General features: G+C 39.0%; 1 protein-coding gene across 1 annotated transcript in view; it reads right to left on the bottom strand.

Moving 5' to 3' along the window:
• The window catches only part of CAMK4 (calcium/calmodulin dependent protein kinase IV), a gene marked incomplete at both ends in the record, with an annotated part of 165,845 nt that overhangs the window by 4,125 nt on the left and 133,908 nt on the right, over window positions 1-27,812 (bottom strand). The window contains 4 exons of the mRNA XM_080362423.1: window positions 1,443-1,569; window positions 5,410-5,485; window positions 9,425-9,499; window positions 11,414-11,504. Of these exons, the coding sequence (XP_080218549.1) occupies window positions 1,443-1,569; window positions 5,410-5,485; window positions 9,425-9,499; window positions 11,414-11,504 (369 nt within the window). The remainder of the gene's footprint in view (window positions 1-1,442; window positions 1,570-5,409; window positions 5,486-9,424; window positions 9,500-11,413; window positions 11,505-27,812) is intronic.

Genomic DNA, 27,812 nt, shown 5'->3' with positions numbered 1-27,812 from the left:
GTGTGTCCAATCAAGCTGTATTTCATGGGTTTTGCTCTAAGTCTGGACAAGAGGTGTTTTTAAAAAAATAAGGGTGCAGATGGAGTGGAGCAGTACACAGATGGTGCTCAGCAGAGCCACACTTAAATGCAACTCTCCTGACTGTACACCCTCTTGGAGCAGAGTGCAAGAGACAACACAGGACTCCACCGCTGCTATGTGCCCAAGTGTGAGGGGAGGACTCACTTTAGGGCCCCCTCAAATTTTCCTATGAAGAGTATTGGTGCCTTGAATTGGGTGAAGGAGAACAGGCACCATGATGAATATCTGCTGTGTGTCCCCTGAAGAGGTCAAGTTAAGCAAATCTCTTCAAGTGAACAGCCCAGAAATGCCAACAGGATGGGTTTTGAAGAGCCATGGGCTTCATCTTTACCTACAACTTGCTATACAGTGTTCAAACTTGAAACTCTGAGCTTTACTGTAGCAAAATGGTAGGGACCAGTTTGGATCAAAGCTCTCTGTATACAATAAATGAGCAGATTTGCTGCAGGCTGCTGTTTATCTAAGTTTTGATGACACAAGGCAGTAAATGATATCTTTTGACCTTATAAAAACTTCACATCGAATAAAACAAAACAGTACTTTGAACTTCTACAGTCCTTCAATTTGAGGCATCCTGAAGTACTTTACGAACACTAATTGTGCATCATTTTATGGCACAGTTTATACAACTACTATGGAACTGAGCACTTGTGTCTTCAGTGTTAATGAAATAACTGAATTATGCATGTTATAGTTGACTAAAAATCAAACTCAAGCATACCTATCATTGCAGATCAGCATCTCCTGGATCTAATTTACTTTATCCAATAAGAGAAGAATAAAGTGCAGATATCATGCCAGCTCTTGCATTTTGCAAATGGACCATATTTAAAAGTAATGAGTCTCTTTTCATTTACTGAGAAAAAGCTTCAAGGGACAGAAAAAGGCTGCCAGTAAAAGCAAGTGGGGGGGTGGGGGGAGGGCTGGGGTCTAAAATATGATGATTTCACTGCTTTTTATATTCTTCCTCCAAAGTTCAGACTTGAAAACTGGACAAAATACAGGGCTTATTTCTACTTTCCCCTGAAGGTGGTTGCCCTGCAAAGAGGAACAATGAAACTGAGCTAACATGCATGAATGTTCTGACAGCTGCCAACGATCTGTGACTTAGTTCACAGAAGGTCTTGAACATTCACGGTTTTGAGTGCAGAATTACAGCACTGGGCTAACAGGGAATATTTAACAGCACCATAATATACCAGAAATTATAAGCGGAAAAGCAAGGACCTATATGAAAAGTTAACTAAAAGTTAATTACCAATTACTCTGCGCCTACCCCAAAATGAACTCTTTCAGTGGAAATGATACTAGCCAAATACATATCAGCAAAGACAGTCCAGTCTCATTTTCACATTACTTACTAAATCCTTGGCATTCAGAGAAACATCATCCCACCAGGGGGACACAAAGTCATATTCACAGTTCAGGATCCTCTTAAACATGTACTGATCTCCCCTTTCATCATAAAATGGTTCAAAGCCACAAAGTCTGCCAGGATAAGAAAAAAGAAGTAAATTTATCAAAGATTAATTAGTCTTGGGCTGTTAGAAACAGATCCTCGAATTATCTTTCCCTACTTTGTGTCCTGTATACAACTTTGGGAAACCAGACCTGGATGTACTTATGAACTCCTAATTTTGCACAGCAGAGCAACATGTAGTCATAAGCATTTATAACCATTGCAAAGGCTAATCAAATTGTAAATTTTCCATTTTCACATGCCTGTAATTGGAACTATTAATATAGGGGTTTACCATATGAGTAGCCATGCAACAGCTCGTATCTGTTTACCTTCTACATACCTATAAAAGTTTTCTAGCAGCTCTTTACTCTGCTGGTCTCAGGCTTGGACTATTTAATCATTCCTCAGTCTCAAACTTTTGCTCATCCCTACTGTCTTCTGTAAATCTTTTCCAGTTGTGTGTCTTTTTGAAATGGGTGCAAACTCCAGTCAGCATTGGCACATCATGGCATTGCAAATTACCACAATGATGTTTTCTATTTTAATATCCATTTTTTTTGCTAACAATTCCTGACCTTGGATCAGCTTTTTGGGGTTGTTTACAAGCACAGAATTGACATGCTTATAGAGCAATTATCAGAATCCCTGTAGCTCTTTCCTGAGGGGCAGGAATTGGTTAAGGAACCACATTTTACTTATGAAGTCAGAAGTTTTTATATGTCCAGTAAGGACTGGTTTTTGATTATATTAATCACTGTACATTTTTTCATCCTATCATCCACAAAATGTAAAAACCATTGGCATGTTTTAATAATCAACCCTCATCTTTACTTAGGTAACCTACATACTATCAAGCAATTTTGTAATCTCACTAATGACTGCATTTATGAATATATTGAATAATACAGATCCTGACAGAGATCCACACTGCTGGCCCTGGGAAAGCAAACTCATTGAAACAGTTCTCATTTATGTAATGTCCTTTTTTGTCACTTCATTGCACTGCACACGTAAACAGATGCTTTAAAGTGAATTTCCTACTCAACCAGTAAGTATTCTGAGCTAAACAATTTCTATGGATATGCTTCTATGTAAAAAAAAAAAACCAAACAAACCCAAACATTTCAGCAGACAGTTTTTTTGCTATATGACAAATTAGATGACTAAAACTACTGGTGTGATTTCAAATTAGGTAAATTAAACCAGGGTAAGATTCAGTGTATCTACTCTTGATTTCATTTTATTATGAAATTTTGTTTTATTATGCTGATTCATTTTAAATCAATTATCTACAAAATAAAGAAATAGCAATATAAACAGCTTCAAAAATCAATTAGAAATGATGAGACAGTGTGTTGTGTCCTTTTAAGTAAGTTAGTGAAAAAACACCTTTAATTAAATCCATGCAATTTTGACTACAGGCAAAGCCTCTGTACTTGTTGACCACTATCTGCATCTCCAATGTGCAGTAGCAGTTCTAACCCGCTGCAGAAATATAGAAGAACTAGTACTCTTTGCTGTTAAAGCTGTAAATGTGCCTTCCATGTAAAAATGGCAGTTAGCATCAATTGATCTTTATACAATTTGCTTCAAGAATAACTGTTCTGTCAAAACATGTGCAAAGTTTTTCTTAATCACATGGTAAGGCCAGTTTGTATTGCTGAGAAGATACAGTTGTATGCATATCTTCTGTTGCACAGTAGTTAATTTTTACATCCACTGTATTTTGGAGGCACATACACCAATGGCTTTTTTGACTGTACATAAGTGCATTTCCTTTACTATCTTGAGCATGAGACAAGCAACACTGTCCTTTAGGCTGCAGGATTAATGAATTAGTTACTAAACTTGTACCTTTCTGGTGTCAGCTTCTAATCTATCCGAAATACTGATCTACAAAGATTTAAGCTCAATAGAAAAGTTTTGAAGTCGGAATATTGTTAAAGCTAAATGGAAGAAATGCCCAAGTGGATATGACTAGCACCTTCTTTTCCTGGCTTGTTCCTGCAGGTCAAATTGGATTTCAAGTAGGGAGGAGGAGAGGAACAGAGGAGGAAGTAGAGGAGTGTCTGTACTGATGGTGTCCCACCCAGAGCATGAGCTCACACACTTGTGTTTACACCAGTGCAGAGGTTTAATGTGGCTCAGGAGCACCTCCTGAACAGCTGGAAGGTTTTGAAAGGCTGCATATAGCAAATGCCACTCCATATATTCAAACAGGAATTTGCTGTATTTTCTCACTTTGAGCTTGCCCACACTTCAAAGCAAGTCTTGCTTAAGGAAGTCTCTCATTTCCAAGTACAAAAGCTGTCCCTCAGTTGCTGAATTACTAGGCAAGCTCATGGCTTAATCAACATATCTTTGAAAAGGGAAAACAAAGAGCACCTCTCCAGTCTCTGGGACAGCCCTGGTGGCAAATTTCACCTCTCTGCCATACGTTGACTGCTAGAACTGAGGAGAAATGGCCACCTGGTAGGCAATATCTGAGACATGATTTTCTACAGACTTGAACTAGGCCTCAAGACAAAAATTCACATTTTAAAAGGAGAAAATAACAAAAAGGCAAATGGGAATATTCTATTATTGTATTATTATTGTATTATTTACAGGCACTCAAAAGGAGAGATGTTACTTATTTGAAGCTTATGTACAGAACAAATGATGCTTTCTCATAGTTCCAACAGAGTGTTTATATATCCTTGTAAGTACTTTAAGTATAAATCCAAGAAAATATAATTCTTTCTTTGCAAAAGAAACAAAGAAAACAATTTGATTATTATACACTGTACTTGTTAGGCATGTACTTGTTAGGCACAGTTAATGAGTCTTAGAGGGGGAAATAAAATATCCTGGATGTATAAAATCCTTCATATCTTTAATGTTTATGTGTAAAATCTCACTTTCTTCCCGTAAAGGCATCCTGCAAGTTTTATAGACAGCTACACAAGCCAGCTTAGCATTGGTGTTGCTGAGGGAATAAATTATTTATTCTCCCACAGGGAGAAGTGTCAATACATCAGATACAATTTTCCCTTCTCAATTACCTTCCTTTGAAAGATGCCATTGATACAATAAAATAATTACAATGCTTAACGACTGAATTAGGACTAGCCATATTAAGATGGAGACACAAGTGCCCACCTTTCGACAGAACTGTTTGAAAATTTTGGTCTATAGTTGCAACTTCAACTGTTTAAAACAGGTATGGCCAGTATCACTCACAGCCCTCTGTCAACAGTGTCTTTGGTTATCTTGTAAGAAGTGGAACACTTCAACATTAATGATTTAACCCATCATGCTGATTTGTAGACAGAGTCCAGAGCTGTTCCCTGCCTCCTGGCTGAGATGCTGTGAGACAGCAACACTGATGCTGCAGTTGAGGCTGTGGCAGCATCTGTGGCTGACACAGGTGTGGCAGCTGCATTTGGGATATTCACAGGCACTGTGAAACTACTGCAAGTCCCTTAACTTCTCCTTGCCCCACCTGTGGCTGTGAAACAACTTAGGATCATACTATATCTTACAGTTTGTGTGAATGAGGAAAAACAGAATCATACAACACTTTTGGACACTCGTATTGTATTTTCTCGCTTGTATTTTTACTTTCGGTAGTTTAGTTGCTTTCCATTCCCATTAATACTGCGATTCTGTGCAGACCTTGGTGCTGTTCAGGAAGAAGTGTTATATTTATCAAATACATAAGCTGAATGTTTTGCCATGCTTCTCTAGGATTTGACTTACTTAAATAAGATTAGGAATATCATAATCAAAGTTCAAGATCTTATGTTTTCCAAGGGTACAGCTCATGCCATAAAAACCTGCAGGTGCTCACAAATGAATTGCTCCGTGGCACTGTCTACACTTACAGGATATAAGTGATAATCCCCAGAGACCACATGTCCACCTCAGGGCCGTAGGCACATCCCCGTAGTATCTCTGGTGCTGCAGATGATAAAAGACTTGTCAATAAGATAACAGTTGAATGCTGAAGAATGCAGTCGCAGAAGTCAATTTAATCTCCATGCATACCCATAAGTGTATTTTAAAGTTAGGGCCTGCTCATTTAACCCCTAAATTAGGCAAATGATTCACTTCACTGAGTATAAAGCAACAAAAAGTCATGTCCAAGCACAGCCAGAATAAAATGAGAAGCAGAATTTGGTTTCAAATTGCTTTTTAGGTTTGTGAAAGGAACCACAGAATGCTAAAGGAGCAGTGGAGCTGCAACATGACAAAGAAGGTGATGCTTTTACTTCAGTATTTTACTTATTTATTCGGTCTTTTATTTGGGTTTTATTTTGGGTATTCTGTTTTACTTGTAAGGAAAGACAAGACCATTTTGGGCAATTACTTTTGCCGCAGTGCGGAGCAGATGGAAAGGCCAGGTAGTCTCAGGGGACTCTGGTTCTGAAACAGTAAAGAAGAGTTAATCTCTGCCCAAGCAGCTTGACAGACACACCTTGGGGAAGGCTGTGCAGACTGCTGTATCCTGAAGCCAGTATCTTCTGCTAGTGTGTGTGACTATAAATGTCCATGGTTGCACACTCAAACCGTGACTACCTCAAGTGCCCCTGGCTCACATGCCCCAGGGCTCATAGCTTCCTGCACCCTCGAGATTTGCTTCCAACCAGGCAAACCTCTCTGGGCAAAGCTCCTGGGGTGGCAGGATGAAAATATGACATCTCCAGAGGAGGAAACAGAAGTGATTGATACTGGAGGAGGCAAGACTCCTCCCTCCTTCACCTTTTGGCCACAGATAAAAATAGCCAACTAATCTGGAAAAAAAAAAATTAAAAAGACACTGCTAAGCCACACTTTCACGTTTCAGTAGCCCTTCTTCTCAGGAACCACTGTATCTATATTAATATCCATCAGAGGTATGCGATGGCAGCACAGCCCCTGAGTCCACTGACTTTATGATGCACGTGGGGTGGCTGTCAGATTTCTGGGGCACACTGGACTTGCTGCACCTACGTGCATCAACGCCACAGCATGTATGCATCTCTTCACATTCCCACATCACACTTTCACAGCCATAAGCAGCAGGGCCAAGAAGGGCTGTGGCTTCCCGAAATGCGCGGCAGCTCTCTGCTCAGCCTGAAGTGTTGGTTATCCATCTGGACTGACAGAGGCTGCCGGCACAGTCCTGCTTTGCTCAAAGCCGGTGGGAGCAACATCCTGGGGGAACAAGGCTCCCCCAAGCAAGATTCTAATTTAGAGTAGACACAACTCCCTGATGGCCCCCAGGCAGCTGGCTCAGACTTCAACTTACCTGAAGGATTTAACATGCAAGGAACACATCAAGCATTTTTACAAAGCGTTAATATAGAAGGCAAAGGACATTAATAACTAAGTTTTCCACATACCACTCATACAGCTGGCAGCTGGGCAAAAGCTTGCCAGTCTAAGCACAAACTTTCCCTGTTTCCTTATTCTTCTGCAAGATAAACTGATGAATAGAGAGGGGCTTTTTTTCAGAAGGGACAATAGATACAAGCTGATTTTAGCTCAGGTCAACTCACAGCTAACAAGGCAACCTATAGGCAAAGCAGCTAGTGGCCTCAGAGGAAGAGATGGAGACAGACCAAGAAAATAGATGTTAACCATCATCTCCCTGCCATGTTTGTTAATGCCGCGTGAGGGGCTCTGAGGTAAATAGGACAGTTTTTCTGTTTAATGACCAATATGCTTCCTCTTCTAGAGAATACAATGTTTCTTGGGATGTCTTCTTGCTCAGGATAAGGACAAAACCACACTTTCTGCCCTTCTTTCACTTTTCCAGTACTTCCACCTCAGTATTGTAAAAAAGAAGACCAAAAATCTATATATACAGGTCTGCCTGGCTGTCTGGACTGGGATTACATAGTTATACATCTTGTAAATATGAGTTTTTAATATTTCCAGAAGTTTGCTTTTGGGAAATGGATTTGACTGATACACTGCTGCTAGTTTAGATGTTGGTTGTAACACATCGATCCTGAATCACTGCTCTGTACTCTCTTATATGTATGTGCTGCTGTCAGAAATCACTTATGCCCTTTTTCTTAAGTTCACTGAAAGCACAATGTCTCAGCAAGTTACGTTCTTTGTGACTATCTTTTTGGTTTCAGACCTCTGCATCGCTCTGCATGTCCCAGGGACTGTAGATTGGTAAGTCTTGATGCCAAAGTATCCAAACTCCGGTATGTGTTTTTGTTGCTGTGTCCTTTCTGGAGAAGCTGCTGATAGCTGGGTGGGCAGGATGTGGGAGCTGGCAGCCTGTGACTATCAATTATTCATAGTTTAATTTGGCACTTCAACAGTATTCCTCCTGGGTTTCAATTGCTTCTGGAAAGTAATGCTTGAATATTTTCCAGGCACCAGGAATTCTGCACAATCATTGAACTTGGGTTGTAAAGCAAGGATTGTAGGTCCATGTCCATAGGCACAAAGCTCCTTTATTCTCAGCACGGACATTTTGCCTCAACTTTACCCATGAAGTCAGCCCTACTCTGGGGGTTCTTCTATGGGAATAAGCCTTATCCCATTTTTGTAGTATAAAAAGACAGGCATAAAAAGGGATAAATACTAACTACAGTTTTATGGTATTTGTAGTATAACTGTCACGACTGAAGACAACCAGAACATTAATAACTGTTACCAGTACTACGTTTTTTCATTTGCTTATCAAAAACTCATTCATATGACAGCGAGGGAACATATTTTAACCTAAATGTGATTCTATGGAAATTTGTTTTAACTTGAAGTATCAGTGGTGATTTGTGTGCATTCAGATTAGATGCTCTACATTAATAAAAGCTGGAAGACCAAGAAGCATGAACTAGCTGTGATTTTGGAAAAAAACACACACATGTAAGAAGAGGACAACTGAGACAAAACACAGTTTCTATATTTTGTGCACATCTTCCACAGTTAAACAAGTAGAGGGTGTACTTAAAAGCCACAAACTGAAAAATACAAACCCAACATCATTACGTATATAATTACCTGATTTCTAAAGGAATTAAAATTTCCATCCTTATGTATTACAGTGCTAAGCCAATGAGTCAGATGTTTGCTCTGAAGTCACTCATAAACTCATGCTTGTTGAAGTATTGTGAATGCACAGGCAAATTAGATAGTGGTTGTTGACAACTCTCACTCTCTTGGTAAAAGCAAAGCAAACTTAAGATTTTGTTCTTGTTTTCTTTAGGAGAAAACACGATTAGTTTAAAGTGCCAAGGCTTTTTTACTGCCGAAAGAGATTACTAGATCTGCAGCAGTCCCTCAGTTGAAAAGATCTGCCACAAAGCGATCCTTGATATTCTGCTAATAGTTCTGTTATACAGGTTACACTCCAGTGTGGACCAGACTGGCTTGAGTCAAGCCTGCATTTAAAACCATGTATTTGCTGAAATGTTTTGGGTTTAGGGAATTAATTTGTGACCCTACTTTAAGGAAAAATTTGTTTTCCTCTATGTTAAAAACAAAACAAAACAGAACTTGAAGACAAATTCACTATTCAATTCAAATATTCATAATTGTTACGAACTCCACAAATTTTTAGTTTTTTCTACTATGCCTTTGATAGTTTAAACTTCTTCCAGTGCCTCTCCGGTATTATTTTAGTATTTTCAGCATTTTTAGGATGATCGAACTTATTTGCATGCAAGTAATGAACTTGCACCATAACATTCGTTTTGATTATTAAGCTTCAGGGCTAGAGAATATGAGTTTAGAAAAATTTAACCCAGTGCGAATTATGAATTTTGGTTTTCTGTTTCTGCTTTTCATGGGTTTTTTAAGTTTTGACCTTAGGATGAAGCATTTCACCTTGGAAAGAGAAAATGTTACATCCTCACATGAAATGCAGAGCATACAATAAATAATAAAACAACGTACCACAGTACCCTGGAGTTCCACAAACTGTCTTCATGGTCACCTGATCTTCCACAATCTTGGAAAGTCCAAAGTCAGCTGTTAAGATTGTTTAGAAATAATAATGTACTTATTTCCTTATAAAATCACCTTTTTTTTACATTGCGTAAGTAATTAAATGAACATTTATTCATTAAATGAACAGTACTGCCATTTCCAGAGATAAAGATCAATTTAAAGAATCTACTGAGACTGCAATCCAGAAGGAAAATTCACCTGTACTAATGAGTATTCCTGGCTCTTTCTTGACAGAAACGGAGCTTGCATTTTATCCTGAAGACTATGCAAATTGAATACAACAGGACATCTAAGAGTGTACAAACAGGGACCCAGAAATGCGTTCTAGGTATATATCCAGCTTCCACTGTATGTGTAATCCAATAAAATTAACAGAACAATTTTGGGTTAAAAAAATGTGCATCAGTGATTTCTGGGATAAAAATCAGAGCAAGCAGTCCCTGCAAGACAAAATCCCAGCAGTATTTTGGTAGGGGGCTTTTAGAGACATGGAGGTTGTGCTGGAAGAAGTATTGATCTTCCTTTTTGTAGTGTTTCCACACTGAATTACTACCTAGATAGCAAGAGGCTTCATAACGTTACACATAATACTTGCATGACTCATTTCTTAAAAGACAGAAAAACTGAAGTCTCCACAACACTTTTACTATTCATTGAGAATAAACTCAGCTGCTTAGAATTTCAATTTAGGTGACGCCATGTAGCCTTAAAAAATGCAAAATAAAAGTATTTTTGGTTTGTTACAGTGAATATAAAAGGGAATGTTTTGACTCAAGATCAGGATAAGAATAGTTCATACTTTCTTCTAGAAATGCATAGGTAGGGTTCGTTTGTCCCTAAATGGTTATCATTTATGCATTATTATTTATATAAACAGAAATACACTTTATTTTTATAAACATGGCCACTCATCGTAAATCAGATCTCAATTTAAACAAGACAATAATCTTAGGCAGAAGACAAAGAATCATAGCATTTAGGAAAATACTTCAGAAGCCTGTACACCAATCTGGTCATCAAACTAAGGCCACTGGCTGCTGCATTAAACTATCACGTTACAGCTGTTTAGAGCTCTTCCAGAATAGATAAGAACTAGGATAAAATGTAAATTAAGAAACCATCATCCTGAGATGCACAGCTTTTTTAAAAATTTATATTAAATGGCCTGAAACTAGTTCATGGAAATCTGGCTCCTGAAACCCATGATGAATGTGGCAACACCCCTTGCATGTTCACACACTCCCCAGTAAGGGAACACAAGGTAGTGTTATATTTGAGACTGGTTATGCACATCTCATGAGTGTTGCACCGAGCTCCTCTTTGCTCAAGCAAAACCAGGGCACACCCAGCAATTTTAAAGGTCATGCCCTTTGCAAGCAACTGCCATCAACAACATAACACATCCCTGTTTAGGAGAACCTGGTCTCACTGTGTCCCTCCTAATCCACTCACAGTGCTGACCGTGCTTCAGACACCTTCCCGATACTCTTAGCGAAGATCACTTCTTATCCCTCAAATCTACCTTCGAAACAGAAGACAACCTTCCTTAGTTTGCTTTCCACTGCTTATCTCCACATTTGTTCTTTCATGCCAACAAATCTTTCCTCTTAAGATACTATTTTAAGAAACAAAAAGGGGCACAGAAGTTGTGCACACAGCTGCATGCTGATCTCATGAGCCTTCTTGTTTCTCCTGAGTGCTTTATTTTCTGCCATGTTGTGCACAGATTTGGCTCTAAGTTCTCTAAGCAAGTATCTAGTTTTTATCAGTTTTGAAACCATGCAGAGCTGTGCTGCTGAAGAAGTATCATGTCGTTCATTTGATAGTAAGCACTAGCTTTGAATAAAGTAGTGGTGAGACACATACTGTAAGCATAAATTAGGACACATTACTGGTACAAAGGAGCTAGGGAAGCATACATTTAATACTGCTCACCAATTTTTAGTGGTGCATCTGGTGCTGGTGTTGCATAGAGTAGATTTTCTGGCTTCAAGTCACGATGCACAATTCCATTTGCATGCAGGTACTGGAAAAAGAGAAAGTCAAAACTTTTAAGTGAAAGTAAGAAGTTATGGCTAAGCATGAGTTAACATCTTCTGAATAATCTATAGCAGAGATTAATAATCTGCTACATGGTGACACGTGAGTCAATGAATTTTCAGCAGCTCTTTTTTTCTGTAAACCTGCTCAGCACAGGATTCTTGGATGCTTATTGTTTTTGAATAGGAAACTAAAATTTGGAAAGGCAAAGATAGCATCAAGTCATTTTGAGAAGAAAAACATCTCAGAAAGTATTATTGACTTTTTAAATAGTGGTAGCTTCTAGGAAGCAAGGTAATAGATGTTGAGATACTGAAGTCTGTTTCAGAGGAAGGTAGTTTCTTCCTATTATAACATTTTGAAAGATAAGAAAATGCTCATACAACTAGTAAACATTTGAGCAGAAAGGATGCAGTATGTGTCCTGGGCCAACTCTAAAATCCTTGAGATCCCTGGAGCAGACTTCTCAAGGGTTTTAAAACCACCCAATTTCAGTGTCTCAAAAATTCATCTGTCTTACTGAAGCACATGTAATACATGTGAATTCACTGATCACTGAATTCCTTTAACGATGCTGCACCTGCCTGCCTTACACTAATGGAAAGAAGAATTTCTGGAATATAGAATCATAGAATCACAGTCATTTAGCCTGGAAAAGACCTTTAAGATCATTGAGTCCAACTGTTAGCCTAACACTGCCAAGTGCGCCTTTAAACCACGTCCCCAAGAACCTCATCTATGTGTCTTTTAGATACCTCCAGGGATGGTGACTCAACCACTTCCCTGGGCAGCCTGGTCGACTGCTTCACAAGCCTTTCCGTGAAGAAATTTTTCCTAGTATCAATTCTAAACCACTCCTGGTGCAACATGAGGCCAACTCTTCTCGTCTTATCGTTCGCTTCCTGGGAGAAGAGACCAATAACCTCCTTTCAGGTAGTTGTAGAGAGTGATAAGGTCAGCCCTCAGCCTCCTTTTCTCCAGGCTAAAGAACCCCAGTTCTCTCAGTCTCTCCTTACAAGACTCGTTCTTTAGACCCTTCACCAGCTTTGTACATATGGTTGCCTCTTACACTGCTACAGACAGACAGAGAAAAAATATATAATTTACTGACAGACAAAAAAAAAGACAAACTAGTGAAACAAATTCTGTTTTTCTTGCTGATAAAACATTCAGCAGAAACCTTTGAAGCTCTGGAAGAAAAATGCTTAAGGGCAGAATCACATAATCTTATTTGAAAATCTCCTGGTCTCTGTTTTAGTAGCACCTCTCAGCCTTGTTTTCGCTATTATAAAAATTTGTGTGTGCACTGTTACACAGCAAAAGATAAATGGTTGAATATTCATCTAGAAAGCATGGCCACAGTGTGCACTTGAGTTGGCATCTGAGATGAATTCTTGACTGTGTATCTCATTGGAGTTCTAGTTTGTATAAGTTTCCAGTGATTAAATAACATTAGGTAAGAATACATTGCCCTTTCCTTTTGCTTTAGTGACACTGAGAGCTCTTTAAATGTGTATGTATTATAGTGCAGTAAATATTTTATGTTGACTTTTGCTAAAATCCTAAAGTTGCAGTATTTGTCATGATGTGGCTTGTGGAGATCAGCCAAATTCTCTCATCCACTTTACTTCACAGTGAAATCTAAACGCTTGTCCCAGCTGTGTTTTCTACGAATAACTAATCAGTTATCCAAGGTAGAAACAGGGAACAATACATGGAAAATGATGGATTGCATGCTGCTACATCATTTAATGCAGTTACATCTGTGTGGCTGCACACAATCATGTCCACCCTGGATAATTTATCATTATATCATTTTATCATTTTATTTATCATTATCTGCCAATGAAGACATAACTGTAGCAAAGATACTCCCACAGAATGTCACTGATGTGTTTGACATGCAGAACTAATAGTGGCACAGAGGGAGTGCACCAAAAGCAATCAAGTTGGAGTCGACAGAAAGATGTCTGAACCAATCTGTGTTCATGTGCTGCAAATTGCTTTAGCTGACTCTGTAGGAGTGACAAGGATCAGACATTTCATGATAGCTTGGTGCAAAGCAGACATTTCCGATTCATTTGTACAAAAAATCCTCGACCATATTTGTCCAGAGAAATTTTCCAGCCAAGTCTGCAGTCTTTTAGCAGGTACTTTTCTACATATGCCCACAACCTTAAAACATTTTATGGTGTGAGCCTGAAAACAGAATCTCTTCCCAGAATTACATTTTTGTGGGAGGGAAATTTGGGAAAAACTCTGGGAGAAGCTGTTCAACTTTTCCTTCTTTTTAAGCAGTACAGTGAGACTGGCTCACATGGCTCTGTCTCAAACATAACAAAGAACCATATCGATGGCATTTGAAAACCATGCTTGCGCCTCATGACTGACTGACTTTTTAAAAGATTCATATTAAACTTGCAGTGTGAACGCTTTTTTTTTATTACAAATTTATAAGACCCCATGTAGGAAAATTGTCCTCCTCTATGCAACCTGCCATTTGGAGAAAACTCACAAGACAGGTGTGCCCAACAAATGTGAATTGCCTCAATAACCTAGCCCACATCTTTCAAAGAACACCAATGCAATAGCCTGAGCTCTGTCTCTCATGTCCCCTCCTCATAGCACCCACAGCTACTCCCACCTTCTCCACCACACCTTCCCTTATCTCCCCAGCATTCCTGCCCACCTTCCCCTAGCCCAGAAACCCTGCCCACCCTTAGTACCTCCTCGGACCTCTCCCTGAGGTCCACACAGATCCCATCATGGCTGCTAGAATCCCTAATCTCAGTCCCTGCTGCTCTGTCCTCTCTCTCCCACTGCTTCTCTTTCTTGACTTGATATTTGGGCACAAGATGACACCCATGGTGCTCAGATCAGCTGTGCATGCAGACAGAGTTGCCTCGAGCTGCCAGGCCATAGGTTTAACAGACATACTGTTGGCATCTCGTAACTTTTAGACCTAGCCTCCTATGAAATTTCATTGAGGTTGGCCAATAAGGTAAATAGTTTTGTTGTGAACTAATATACAAAACAGCAAAATGGACCAAAAGGTTTTCACTGGTGCGGAAATCCCATTCTTCAGCCAACAAAAGTGCCAGCTAGCCTCTGGATTCCCAGCCCTCAAAGGGGAGAAACCACTGGCCGGACTTCTGTAAAAGGTACCTGTCTCCAAACGGTCTCGTTACTAAAGGTCTCTGGCACACGCAGTGACAGGACCCCCTGTTGTCCAGCCTGAGCCATCTGTCACTCGCTGAGCATGTCTCCTGCTACACAACCCACTACGAAAGGTTCCAACTCTGTGTCCACTTTCAGCATTTTCACCATACTTGGTGAATATCCTTGGGCTTGTTTGCAAGTTTTCACCAGTCCCAGCAGTTTTGCTCCGCATGTAGCGTAACAGTTCCTGTTATTGAAGACTATTCAGTAACTACCTTGTCTTGTACATATATGAACAGTATTCTAAGTTAAACTATCTTGATTAAGAAATGGATTTAGTTAACTTAGTGTAATCCACTTTGTATAACAGTAATTTCAATTTATATATGCTCTACTTTGATTGCTCTTCACCTTATTTCTCACATTGATTTTAATAAGCGCCATGTTGCTTTGCAGGCAGTGTCTCTGCAGCATAAGTTCAAAGACTCTGCCAGTTTGGAGTATAGCTTTGGGCATTGTGTACTCATTGTAAAGTAGATAGCCCATTCTCTACTATTTATATGCTATGTCTCTTAATGTCTAAATGATGTGATCAAATGAGAAGGGGTATAAAGCCAGAGCAGCGTACTGACTCACTTTATGATCTAGGCATTGCTAAACTCTATCACTTTCCCCACCTATAAGATATGAATGAGACTTGAAAAACATTTGAATTCTATGGATGCTTGAAGAGTTTTTAAACGCATGGTGCTGTACAACAGTTTAGCATAGAAGGCACATAAAATATGATCATGACATGACACTCATTGTAGTTAAAATGTCCTATTTTCACTTTCTTCTGATTTTCAGTAGACAACGCGAATCACTAAACAAAAATAATGTCATAGCAGTTCTCTGATTGCAGCTTTGCTAATTTGTGTTAGTAAGATAAGATGGATACAGAAAATGTATATTTACATCAAAATTCTGTATTTCCATGGCAACATTACACGGATATACTTGCTCTAGATATGTCTTGAAACATCTGCGTACTAAAATGTAAAAATTACTTGCAGAATAACAGCACTTCATCTGGTCTGACAAGGTGTAGAGGGAAGAGAGGCCTCCATAGGATCTTACAGTAAGGGCCATGGAAGAAGACCTAGTGGCAAAAGTCTCCATGCATGGTAGTTTCATTCAAACAGCAGGCCAATACCATAGGGAAGAGAAATTATGCTTTTGCACATACCTTCTCCTCTTAATTTTTTTATTTTGAGCACCACATCAAGGCAGGTGCTTTAAACAGAGACAGTACTAATCTTAAGGAACACATGGCTATTCCATTTAGTGAAAGAGAATGAATAAGTAACATGGAAACACTTGAGACCCTGAGCAGGCTGTATTAAATTAGTGAATTTAAATGCAAAGAAAACAAAATAAATAGGGAAAAATACATTCGCACATCCTATGATCCCACTTATTTTCCAATTGCTTTGGCCAATGAGATATAAGATGGCCAGGTGGGTGAATCAGCTGTGTTTCAGGCAGACAGTAGGGAAATGCCTTATTAGTGTAGAGCATCTCAGATAACCTGGGAGAAAAGTATGCTAGCAAAATGGAGTATGATAGTCTTATTAATGTTTGAGAAACACTGGGGACAGACTCAGCATGACAGTAGGTGGGAATAATATACAGACCCTCTTCTGAAAGATTTACCTATTAAAACAAAGGCAGTCTTAATCTTGGCCTTTATTCCCACAGTACACAACTCAAGACTGAATAATTGCTGTGACTCTAATTGTAACTGCAGCAGATTATTTTTCTTATTCTTTCTTCCTTTTTCTAAAACTTTTTTTCTAATTGCTGTGTGAGAGTTTCTTTCACTCTTTGCTTTATTCTTTAATAATTCAGGTTCCTACCTAACCTGAAAGATTTTATGACAAATGGACAAATGAAGACTGCTTAAAACTCTGGCCTTTTTCCTTGATTTTATTTATGATACCTATTACACAGAACTGTAGAAAAGTAGCGCTGAAATAAACCTGAATTATCTACTCCTCTCTATGCTTCTTGGCAGCATGAATTACAACAGTTGTTTGCCCAATTTATGCTTAAAGAACTCTGGTATGGGAGACTCCGCAATTTTCTCAGGCACTTTCTTACAAGGATGTGCTATCTTGATCATTAAAAAGTACATCCCTGTGACTTACCTGGATCTTGACAGCAGCAGATGAAGCCCATTACTTTGTTTCTTACATAGAGTCAGGAATCAGATTATTCATTTTTTTTTGCAACAGCCTTTTAAGTACTTGTTACCATGTACATAATCATTGTTCTCTCTAAGACTAAAGGACTTCAGTTTGCTCAGTCTTTTCTTACAGACCATCTTTACTAGATCCATGATCGTACTTGTTGCTCTTCCTCCAGGCTGCACTGACTTGCATCAATGTGTTGAAAATGCAAAACTATTCTAGCTGTGGCCTGACAAATTTTAAAGGGTGCATTAATAAATCTATCTGCCTTTTTTTCCAAAACATCCCACTACTGTTTGCCTTTTGATCTAGTGTAACCTTCAGGCCCTTTCTGTTTTGTTCCCACTCCCGTGTTTTTACTGTTAACTGTTCCAGTTCATGTACATTTTGTCCTTGACAGTATTGAAAGGACATTGAATTTTCTTTCTAATTCTACTCTCCAACATACTTGCAGTTTTCCAAATTTTAGATCATCCAATATTTTTGTAAGTGTACCCTTTATTTCATGATATGAACTTGTCAACAAAAACACTAAAAGAGCAGAAAAGATATTTTCCCTGAACTTCACTCTCTATATTTAGATAGACTGTTGGGCATTCTCTCAGTACAGATGACCAGCCTCCATCCAGCTTAAAATAACACCATCATGACCACATTTCCCTAATTTATTATGAAACTGTCAGGTGAGACAAGCACTAAAAGCTTTACTCATGTCAAGTATATATGATACTTTATGTTTCTCCCCTATTAACAATGCCTCTCACCCTGCTTGAGAAAAAATCAGAATGATTTGGCATGACTTGATCTTGACAAAAACTCCCCTCACTGGTGACCTCCCTGCTGTGTTATCTCCTAGTTTTCAAATATTCTTTTGCTTCATTGTTTACTGCAGTTTTTTGGGTTTTTTTTCTGGACATGATTGGAGATGGTCTATAATTCCTCCCTTCTTCCTCTTGAAGTGAGTACTACATACATCTGCTTCCCTGCCAAGTCTCTATCAGAAGTGAGTGTTACCTGTTAAATCTGTTTCAGACCTAAAAAGCTTGCCCTTTAAAGATTGTACTATGATGGTCACTGGGTGCAATCAATTAAAAAATATCTAAATGATTTTAATACTCTCTGACTTAATCTTTTCTGATGCTTGGCTCACATTTTACAGCTCAGTCATTGCTGTTAATTGTTCTAGGCATCTAGTTATAGCTGAACTTTCACTGAAAACTAGAGATAAAAAGACGAGAACATTGCTGCCTTCTTGTAGACATCTTCCAATAGGTCTCCTTCACCTAGCTTTCTTTTTATGAGGATGAATGATTTTGCTAACCTTCTTATCTCATGCTAGATGCATCTCTTTTTCTGCCCTGGCCTTTCTGACTTCAGCATTCAAACTCCTGGTATTCTTCCAACACAGACTTAAACAACCTGACCTGCTTTCTGCTTTCTGTACACATCATGCCTGTGTTTAATTCCAGGATGTGCCGTCTCTGGGCACTGACCTTCATTCAAGTGGACTGATGAGAAACCAGCTGACCCCTGACCACATCACTATGATCCCAGGGTCATGCACTCTCTTTGGTAGGCACAGAGTTGCAAAGCCTTTGTGTTTCGTGATGCATCCTCATTAACCTAGTGATTTTGATGTCAGCTGGATCCCAGCTCTGGACATGATCTCCAGTGTTGCAGTGAACAGAGGTTGTACAGCAGAGACAGCTCCGCAACACTAAGTGTCCTCATGATTACTGTGGTGCAGATGCCCTGACTCCTTTGTGAATGTGTCCTGTTCCCTAGCCCTTGGTCTGGCACACAGACACTCCTGACGTGTGTGAAGCCAGCTGCCTCGTAAATTTGCATTAGACAATCAAAGAGATGGTTAAGGGAGCTCCACCTGCACCTCTCACACTCATGAATATCATATTCCTTCATGTTTTCAAAAGGAAAATTTCTACCAGTTTTACTACTCCACAAAATATATTTAGGACTTGCATGTTGAGTTTATCACAAAATCAGGCCTGTATGGTCCTAAAGGGAGAACCAAAGCCATACATACTGATTCAGTACTGGACCACCTATAGCTACAAATGCAGTCACTACATCCTTAAGAAGCTGAGAAGAGCACTTTTTTTCATCCCTTTTTAGAAATGTCTAGACTTGTAATTAAGCTCTTTCTGTAGTCATTACAAAAGCTCTTAGAAAAGTGTGCCATTGCATAATGAAAGACACTGCACAGTTTCTGAAGCAGATAAGAGCGAGTTTAAATAAACTTTTAATAATCTAACAGGACAGAAAAAACCCCATGCATTCCTATTTTCTCTTCCTAGGAAGCTGAGTGAACTCACCTTACATAGGTAGAATGGCAAAGCCACTCTCTGTGTAATTTGTGTCTAAAATAATAATTCAGCACAGATCTTATAGAGTACAGAGAAACAACTATGCATCGTTCAAAATCTATACTTAGTCATACACTCCACATTGGTGTAGACTTTGGAAAACAAGACACGTGTGGCTTGGAGTAATCAAGAGAAATCTAAAATTTCATAGTTAGTGAGCACCTATGCCCTGCTATAATCTTCTGCATGTAACAGGTGAATTTAATTCACACGTCCAATAATTGCACAAAAAATGACAGATTGATATGAGGATATGATACGTGACCTGGAGCTACTGTAGCCTTATCTTAGAGCAAATGATGCAGTTCCTCTGCACCCTAAGTTTCACATCTTTAAAACTTTGTGACACGTAAGCTGTGTTTTAGATATCTGAATGACAAATGCAAAAGGAGAATTGGGCAACATAATAATCTGTTGTTGAAACTGTGCTGTTCTCACTGAACTCCATGTAAAATTCCACTACTTCAACTGATTCAAGCTTTATTTAAAAGTACAGTAATGTGGCTACTATGAACAGCCTGTTTTTCTGCTTCCATTTATCTCTCCAGCAGCACATAACTTGTAACGCAGAATAGGACATGAAATCCTGTATGTTTCAGTTTTGAGAGCTGGGTAATTTGATTTCTAATGATAGAAAAGTGCATTTATCTGAGCTGGTTGCTTACAGGAGAAACAATTTATTTAGGCCTAAAATTAGATTTAATTTTTACAAAAGGAAAACAATAATTGAAATTATTTTGGAAATACAGAAATTGTTTTGAGAAGTGTTGCAGAAGTGTACCTGAGAATTCTCGCTTAAAGAGCTTTAAAAAAAAAAGACACTGCCAGTGATAGTGTCAGAACGCAGCTCCACATGAATCAACAAGGTTTCAGTAATAAAAGTGTGAAATCAAGTTATGTACACAGCATAATCTTCCTTATGCCACCATTCCCTTGCTGCAGTCACACTGGCTTTCGGATCAAATAAACAGAAGACCACCTTATCACTGCAGAAGACAAAAACAACACTGATTTCTTTTCTGGATTTATTTCAACAAGTTTTTGACTTCTGTATCTGGATAACAACAAAATGGAGTCTTAGAAAGGCACCAAATAATGAGAACTTCCCCAGACAGCTGGCAGAAACCCTATTCTTTACATTGTCTTGCTTTTACTGGTTGCTCTGGAAAATGTTAGTATGCCATTACATCTGCTACTTGATATACTGACTTCCAAACATTTTCATAAAACTTCAATTAGTTCAGTTAAACTCATCTAACAGAATATTATTTTAGTGGAACAAAGAATATTTGCCTTTGTACTTTATATAACTATGCATTAACACAACTAATTAGATATATAATTTCAGATAGTACATCTGTGCATTATAAAAAAGTACGAAATAATGCATCAGCATAGATCCATAAATCCAAATCTATTTATTTTCTTTGCTGGTGTACTATATTCGAAGTTATGAGATAGCTCAGAAGGGAAGTTCTAAATTAAGCAATTAGATTATATAAAGTTTTAACTTCTTTCTCCACAATTTTCTTTTACATTTGGAAACAGTTTTATCTTTTTAATGTTCCTGCCTTTAGAAAAGTGAAGCAGCCTTACAGATGACGACACTATACCAGGTGTGATCACAGCAAATCATGTACAGTCATTTCTGTACAATCTGACATATGTAGGAGAGGATAACGCACACACCTTCCCACACAAATCCCACATGAGCAGGCTTTGTGCAGAGAGCTAACTGTTTGCAGTGGCATGAAATTCTCCTCTTAAATTGTAAGGAGGCCACAGCATCAGAGTGTGTAGAAGAGCTTTGCTGTAGTGGCTTCCTCTTAAATCCATCCAGAAGAGCCGCCCCCTTGCAGACTCCGAATTCTGTGAAGAATTAACACACACTAACAATCTTCCTCGAACAGCCACTCTGTGTAAACTTTCTTTCTCTGTATGCCTGGTGTGCAGAATAACAAGACGTCGTTTCTCTTTCTGCAATTGCCCAGACCCCTCATGCAGGGGGACCTTTCCACTGCAGCCTCCACACTGACCAGGCCCCTGTGTCCTGCCTGCCCTCTGTCCAGCTGCGTAACAAAAAGATGAAGGATATATGTTCTCCTAGGAAAACTCAGTCAATTGTGATGAAACTCAAAAGAATCATGATATCAGTTGCACAGTAATGCCACAAAATCGCAGTGAGTAGAACATAGTTAACATGTGTGATTTGATCTGTCGGAGCTGTCAAGGTATAGTACACTATTTTTTTTCCCCTCCACAACGGGGTATTTCAAAAAATCAGCAAGAGAGCTAAAAAAAAACAGAAACAGCCCCCTCCTTAAAAGAAAAGACAAAACCTAGCAGTCCTGCCTTTGTTATTGGCACCCATTCCTTCCCTCTGTAGTTCAGCACAACTCAAAGAAGCGCTCTGCTCGACTTACTTCACTTAGCAGTAGCTCTCACAGCCCCCTGAAGCGTGCTGAGTTTTTACTGTTTGCACAGTGGTCTGAAGACAAAAAGCATTACATGCACATTACATTGCCATGACTTCATTCTACTCACTGTCTTCAGCATTTTTTCTTTATTGGCTATAATCACATTATAAACAAATAGAAACAAGCAAACCCCAAACAACAAAAACAAACAAAAACCCCCCAAACAAACCAAAATAATAAGCAAGAGCTTTTAATTAACTTCAAAATATGAAAAGTATTCAAAAAGTATTGGAAAATTATTTTAAGACCAAGTGAAGAAAAAAACCTCAAAAGCTTCATAAATCCATTAGATGTGCCTTTGTAAATTAATGCCACTATAGCAAGTTCAAAAAAGCAGCACGGAGGAATTTTGCAAAATCAGGCTTCTTCCTTTAAGCCAACGGCATAAATCTGCAGAAATAATTTTATCAATCTGCCATTCCTGTATAGAACACAAACTTCAGCAACATCACTGTTAACTCCAGCAAATCTAAAAACTAAGTAGATTCTGTATACCAAGTGGGTGTTTTTGCAGGTCAGTAATGTCTTTGGTTTTGCCTTTAGGAAATCAGATACGAAACACATCCTAGAATAGATCCAACACTGCTGTCAATGATACCTGGTGCAAGCTCAGATCCCAATAACCTCCAGTATCAGAGAGCCATTTAGCTGATGGAAAACTATTCCTGGTGGTGTTAGATTTCACTAACCACAGAGATTTGCTAAGCAGAGCTCTAATGTAGCTGTGACAGGCAATAATACAATGACTTAATTAAACACAGGTGCACATCTGGTCATTCTACACCAACGAATTTTAGTTTTCTTGCAATAATTTAATTGTTTTTATTCTAATCAGAGCACTACATTCATGGCTTTATATTAATTTCTCTTCCTTTTTCAGAGGAATATTACATAAAATAACATAGGCTAGAGTTTATACTACTTTCTTTTGAAGAATAAGGTGGTTCTGTTCTGCCTGTACAGTACATTTACACTAGTAAAGTAACCCATGCCAACAAGTTCTCCTGGGTGCAAAAACTCAATTGTTTATACTGTTCAGGCTTTTAGAACAGTCTTGGGTAAATGCACACAGACTGAAACATCTCCCTGTTACTCAAACTAACGATGACTTCCACTAGACAATTTGAAACTGTTCACTTTGTTTTTAAGGCTGGCAGAATTAAATGATAAGGATATTGGCTGGTTGGCACTCCTGGCAGAGAATGACTCCAGCTAATATGCTAGTATTCACAGAGGTCTCACAATTAAAGTAGTGGGATGCAGTAAGACCAGACTGCTGGAATTTTGCATCAAGCATGTGCATGACCACAGCCAGGCACAGAAAGTCTCACATGCATGTTACAATTGTTTCAAAGGTGAGATTTCCAGGTAATAAACCAGTGAAGGAGGATGACATTTCTCTTGCCCACCTGTGAAACTCTTCCTGAACTATGCATATAAAAAGTCTATTACTTCAAAAACATAATTGTATCTAATGAATACTTATATTTCTGCATTTACATTCCCATTTATCCATAAATAACACACACATCTTGTTTTGGGTTAATTATACTGCTTTATTTCAATCATGAAGCTTCACCTACATGCAGTAGCATAATTTGCTAAGCCTGATATTGAGCTTACATTTAAGAATGGACTACCTGGGACATATATTAAGAGAAAAGGAAACAAAACAGGATTTCCTTTTTATACTTTTGTTACAGACTTTTTACAAAACACAGTTCTGAACAGCGTAGCCTTCAAGGTCTACATGCACAGAATTGTTTCCATTTATTCATCTGCTAGAAGTGAGCCCTCACCCCATGCGATACAAAGGCCCACATCAGTGTTCCAGGTGCCATTTTATTAAAACATACCAGTGGTGTAGCAAACTTGGACTCATTCAGCCTCACAGCACTGTCACACATGCACTCTCCTATTCTGAAGTGTGAAAGGAAAACAATATATCATTTCTGGCAGCAACCCCATAATTCAGGCACTTCCTTGCTTGAGGTGCGTACATCTGCCAGCTATCCCACCCTTTCATGCTTTTGCTACACAAAATTTACAGACAAAACCAGAAAAGAAATCTACTGCATCTCTACCATAGTCACCCAGTGATTTCTTCACATCCCCCCAAAAAAAAATTTATATATTTTTATATGTATATATTCACAAACAGTTGTTTAGGATGCCCCAAACAGCTAGAATTCGTAAGACACATTTCCATTCTAGGTTTCCAAGACTGAATTTGTCTCCGTTTTTGTTGTACATGACAAAGTACCAGCAATATTTGTGAATAAATCACATATTAAATAAAACCTAAACCATAAAAATGAGCTATGCCTGCAAGAACATAACTGGAAAGAGTTAAAAACTTCTCATCTACTAGAAAGAGGAGGAGGTCAGGATGATTAGGCTGTGGATATCTCTATTATGTAGGTGACTACTTCCTTTGAAAAGCTATCTTAGATTGCATACTAATATGAGTTTTCTGGAAAGGAATATTACATGGTTTGTGCAGACTCTTAAATGCAAAAGAGCAATTACCATTCTGCTGGGAAATGTGACAACCTTATCAAGGCACCCAACATTTGTTTTTTTGAACAACTGGAATTCTGAAATACAGAATGTATGTGTGCCACCTGGAGAAATGCCGAATTGTAAACCCGGATTTGCTATCAGCTCCTCTGCTTTCAGAAAGATCAGCAACAGGTCAAAACGGGGTGTTTAATTTCTGTTGAACAAAGACTTCTCCCTATGGATTTGATGCTATAGCCCAGAATTTTAAGCAACACTGCCAATTTTTAAAATCACCATGTCATTGATGTCTAATGTACAGAAGACTACAAATATTCTCCTTTATGAGATCCACTAATACTGGAAGACACAGTAAGAGATTTAATTTAAAATTCTATTTTTATCAGGGAAAAAATTTCAGAATCCTGTCAGCACACATATTTTTCCTAGTTTCTTCATGGATCTACCTTCACTTAATTCCCAATTTTGCTGTTGTAATGGAGATCTCCAAAAGAACCTACAAAAATAAAATTTCTGTTTCTCTTTTACTGTGTCATACTCTTCCCAGGGTTCAGAAACACTCTGTAAAAATATTTGACCAGAACAAAACTGTTGTGCTAGGTAACATATTCTACCAAAACTCACAGCTATGGAACTGAGAAGAAAACCTTGGTATTTCGACTTTACTTCGCGGATAGGTTGTATTCCTGATGCAAATAAGCCAGCCTTTTCCAAACTGCAACCCTCAGGGCTATTTCTGTAGGAGAGTGACAGTAATTTCTGACAAACTCACATAATATGAGTGCTTTCCATAGTAAGCAGTGATAAAATATGGCTGTGAAAATGCTGCCAACTCTGGTGTCTGCCTCAGGTTCTGTAGTCAGAAAAGCTGAGGATGGCAGAGCAGCCGGGGTGCAAAACCAGCTCAGGTTTATGTCTTACAGGCCACTCATGAATAGTAGTAACTTTAAATAGCAATTTTCAACTGGGACTTACAGCTAGAAAAAACAGTAGCCACGCACGGCAATCTGCAATGAATCCTATGAAATCAGTGGAAAAGTTTCTGTTATCTTCAAAGAAATCAAAATGTGCATGCTAGTTTTGGTTTTCGTACTGCACTACCATCGCAATTTAAATATCTCTGTTAGCTTTGATCAGCCTACAGTCAGTGCAGTAACTCTCAAAGAGAGTTGAACTTCTGTTTTAAAACTGTGGAATTAAATACCATGACCATCACTCCATTACATGTTACCACTGTGCATTGAGGGATGGAGATAATGTGGCAATATTTATTTTTTTATTTTAATTTAGGATTGTGCTTTTTATATTGTGTACAAGAGACTTAAATATTAGGGACACGGTTAAATTTATTCTCATACTAAAAAGTAGCCACCAGACAATTGGGAATCTGTCTGGTCAGCAGTTTGATCGTTATTCATTAGTCTGACAATCATTATGAGATATAAAATATATTTACTGTTACAGAGTAACTTCCAAATCAAGGGCATGATGGTATTAAAATGTTGACTATAAAAATGGTTTTACTCAAAATCTCAGTAAATATAATTAGGGCATGTAAAGAGAAGCAAGAATGTCAACAGGGATGAAAAACTTTTTATCTCACATCTTTGAATCTAAAAACAATGTTCACAGGAACAAGCTCTTTTGGCCTCATTCAAGTAAACATCTAAATTCCTATTGATCAGAGTGAGAAAACAATCTGACTGAAGAGCTATGAAAAGTCTCATAAAAAAGTATGTCCCTTCTTAACATTCTAGCTTTTACCACCTAACTCTTTATAATGCCATACTTTATGGGTGTTTTTAATCACAGAGGCTTCTGGCTTGCTATAACCTAAAGCATGGATGGGAAATATGATGAAGAAGCATACAATTAAAAATTCAAAGCCTTTCACTGTTTTGTATGGTATAGATAATCAAAAGGAGCCCAAGTGCCCTGCAGTCTTTGCCGGTTATGACTGAACAGATTTGCAAGACTAAAAAGTGCTAATGCATGACAAATCAATGTTAATTTTAACATAATTCAGAACACGGTGAACCTTTTATCATCAAACCACAACTGCACTGGACGCCACAGTAGATGTGAATGTGAACACTGATGCTGAAGAAGGTAGCAATGCTCTGCCTATAGACTATTTAGAGAGCAAAAAATCCTTATCTTCAGAGGTTTTGATTACCTCAATTTTGTGCAATAATCACAGACATGAATACATGTGCGTTTCAGTAAGGTATCTCATAGTCCTTCAGATCAATTACTGGTTTAGCTGATGGTTGCACTGAATGAAATGGAGATTAGTAGGAGAAATGCAAAGTGGGCAGGAAATTTAATCCAAGGACAAAGCAGGTAAAGTATTTCCAGGAGGCAAAGTACTTGGTATGGAGAAACCTCTTCTGGAGAACCAGGGATCAAGGGGGTAGGGGAGACCCTGCTGTGTGATGAGATGATGCCAAATTTGCCTTGTTCAGCAATGCAGACTACAGGTTTGAAGGAGGATTTGACCACTGTCTATAACTACATCACAGTAAAGAGCAGGCACAGTGGAAGGAAGGGGTTTAAGCTATGGGATTCTTGGCTCAAAAACCCAATCAGAAACTAGCTATGAATATCTTAAGGCTAGAAATGAGAAAGAGGCTCCTCACTGTGAAGTTGCAAGTATTCAGGCCAATCTGCCAAGGAGTGTGAGGAGGACAAATCATGAACTGCTTCTAAGGTGATGCTCAGTACAGTTATAGAAAAGACAGAAGGCATGAAGATGTGCCAGGGGAGGTTTAGTTTGGACATTAAGAAAAGGTTCTTCCCCCAGAGGATGGTGGAGCACTGGAACGGGCTCCCCAGGGAGGTGTCACAGCCCCAAGCCTGACAGTGTTCAAGAAGAGACTGGACAACACCCTCAGACACATGGTGTGAACTGTAGGGTTGTCATATGCAGAGACAGGAGTTGGACTCGATGATCCTTGTGGGCCCCTTCCAACTCAGGGCATTCTGTGATTCTAAGACAACATGATATGGTTCCTATAAGGGTACCGACCACAGTAGAGAGCTAAGAGCATATGTCCTGTCTGGGTTTGTGACCTTGTGGAGAGAAACTCCATCTTCCTTCAGGAGAGCTTGTGAGAATTGTCAAACCCAGCCAGATTATCTCTCCCAAAGCATTCACCAGGGAAAATGACCCAGCTTCCCCATTCAACCTCAGGGGTTCAGTGCTGGGCAGGTACATCTGCTGCCTGCCAGTGCTGCAGTGACAGCCAGTTGCCCAGACCCCTTCTTGGAAGGCTCAGGAGGCAGCAACCTGCTCAATCGCAGCTGTCCATCCTCCTCCTCCTCCTCCTTCTCCTCCCTGTGGTGCCTCTGCTGCCCTGCCCAGCATAGCCTGGACACCTGCCTGCTCTGTGCCCCATTGCTCCCACTGCCCTGGGCATCATCTGGGCACCTAGTGGTGGCTGCAAAGGGATGACAAGATGGGGTTGCCAGGATGTGTGAAACAGCACATAAGGATGTGAGGCAGAGTGTTGCACTCTGGATA

This window comes from Nesoenas mayeri (assembly GCF_963082525.1).
Source record: "Nesoenas mayeri genome assembly, chromosome: Z".
Taxonomy (NCBI): domain Eukaryota; kingdom Metazoa; phylum Chordata; class Aves; order Columbiformes; family Columbidae; genus Nesoenas; species Nesoenas mayeri.
The sequence above is the reverse complement of the archived record's forward strand: the minus strand, read 5'-3'. Positions and strand labels throughout refer to the sequence as shown.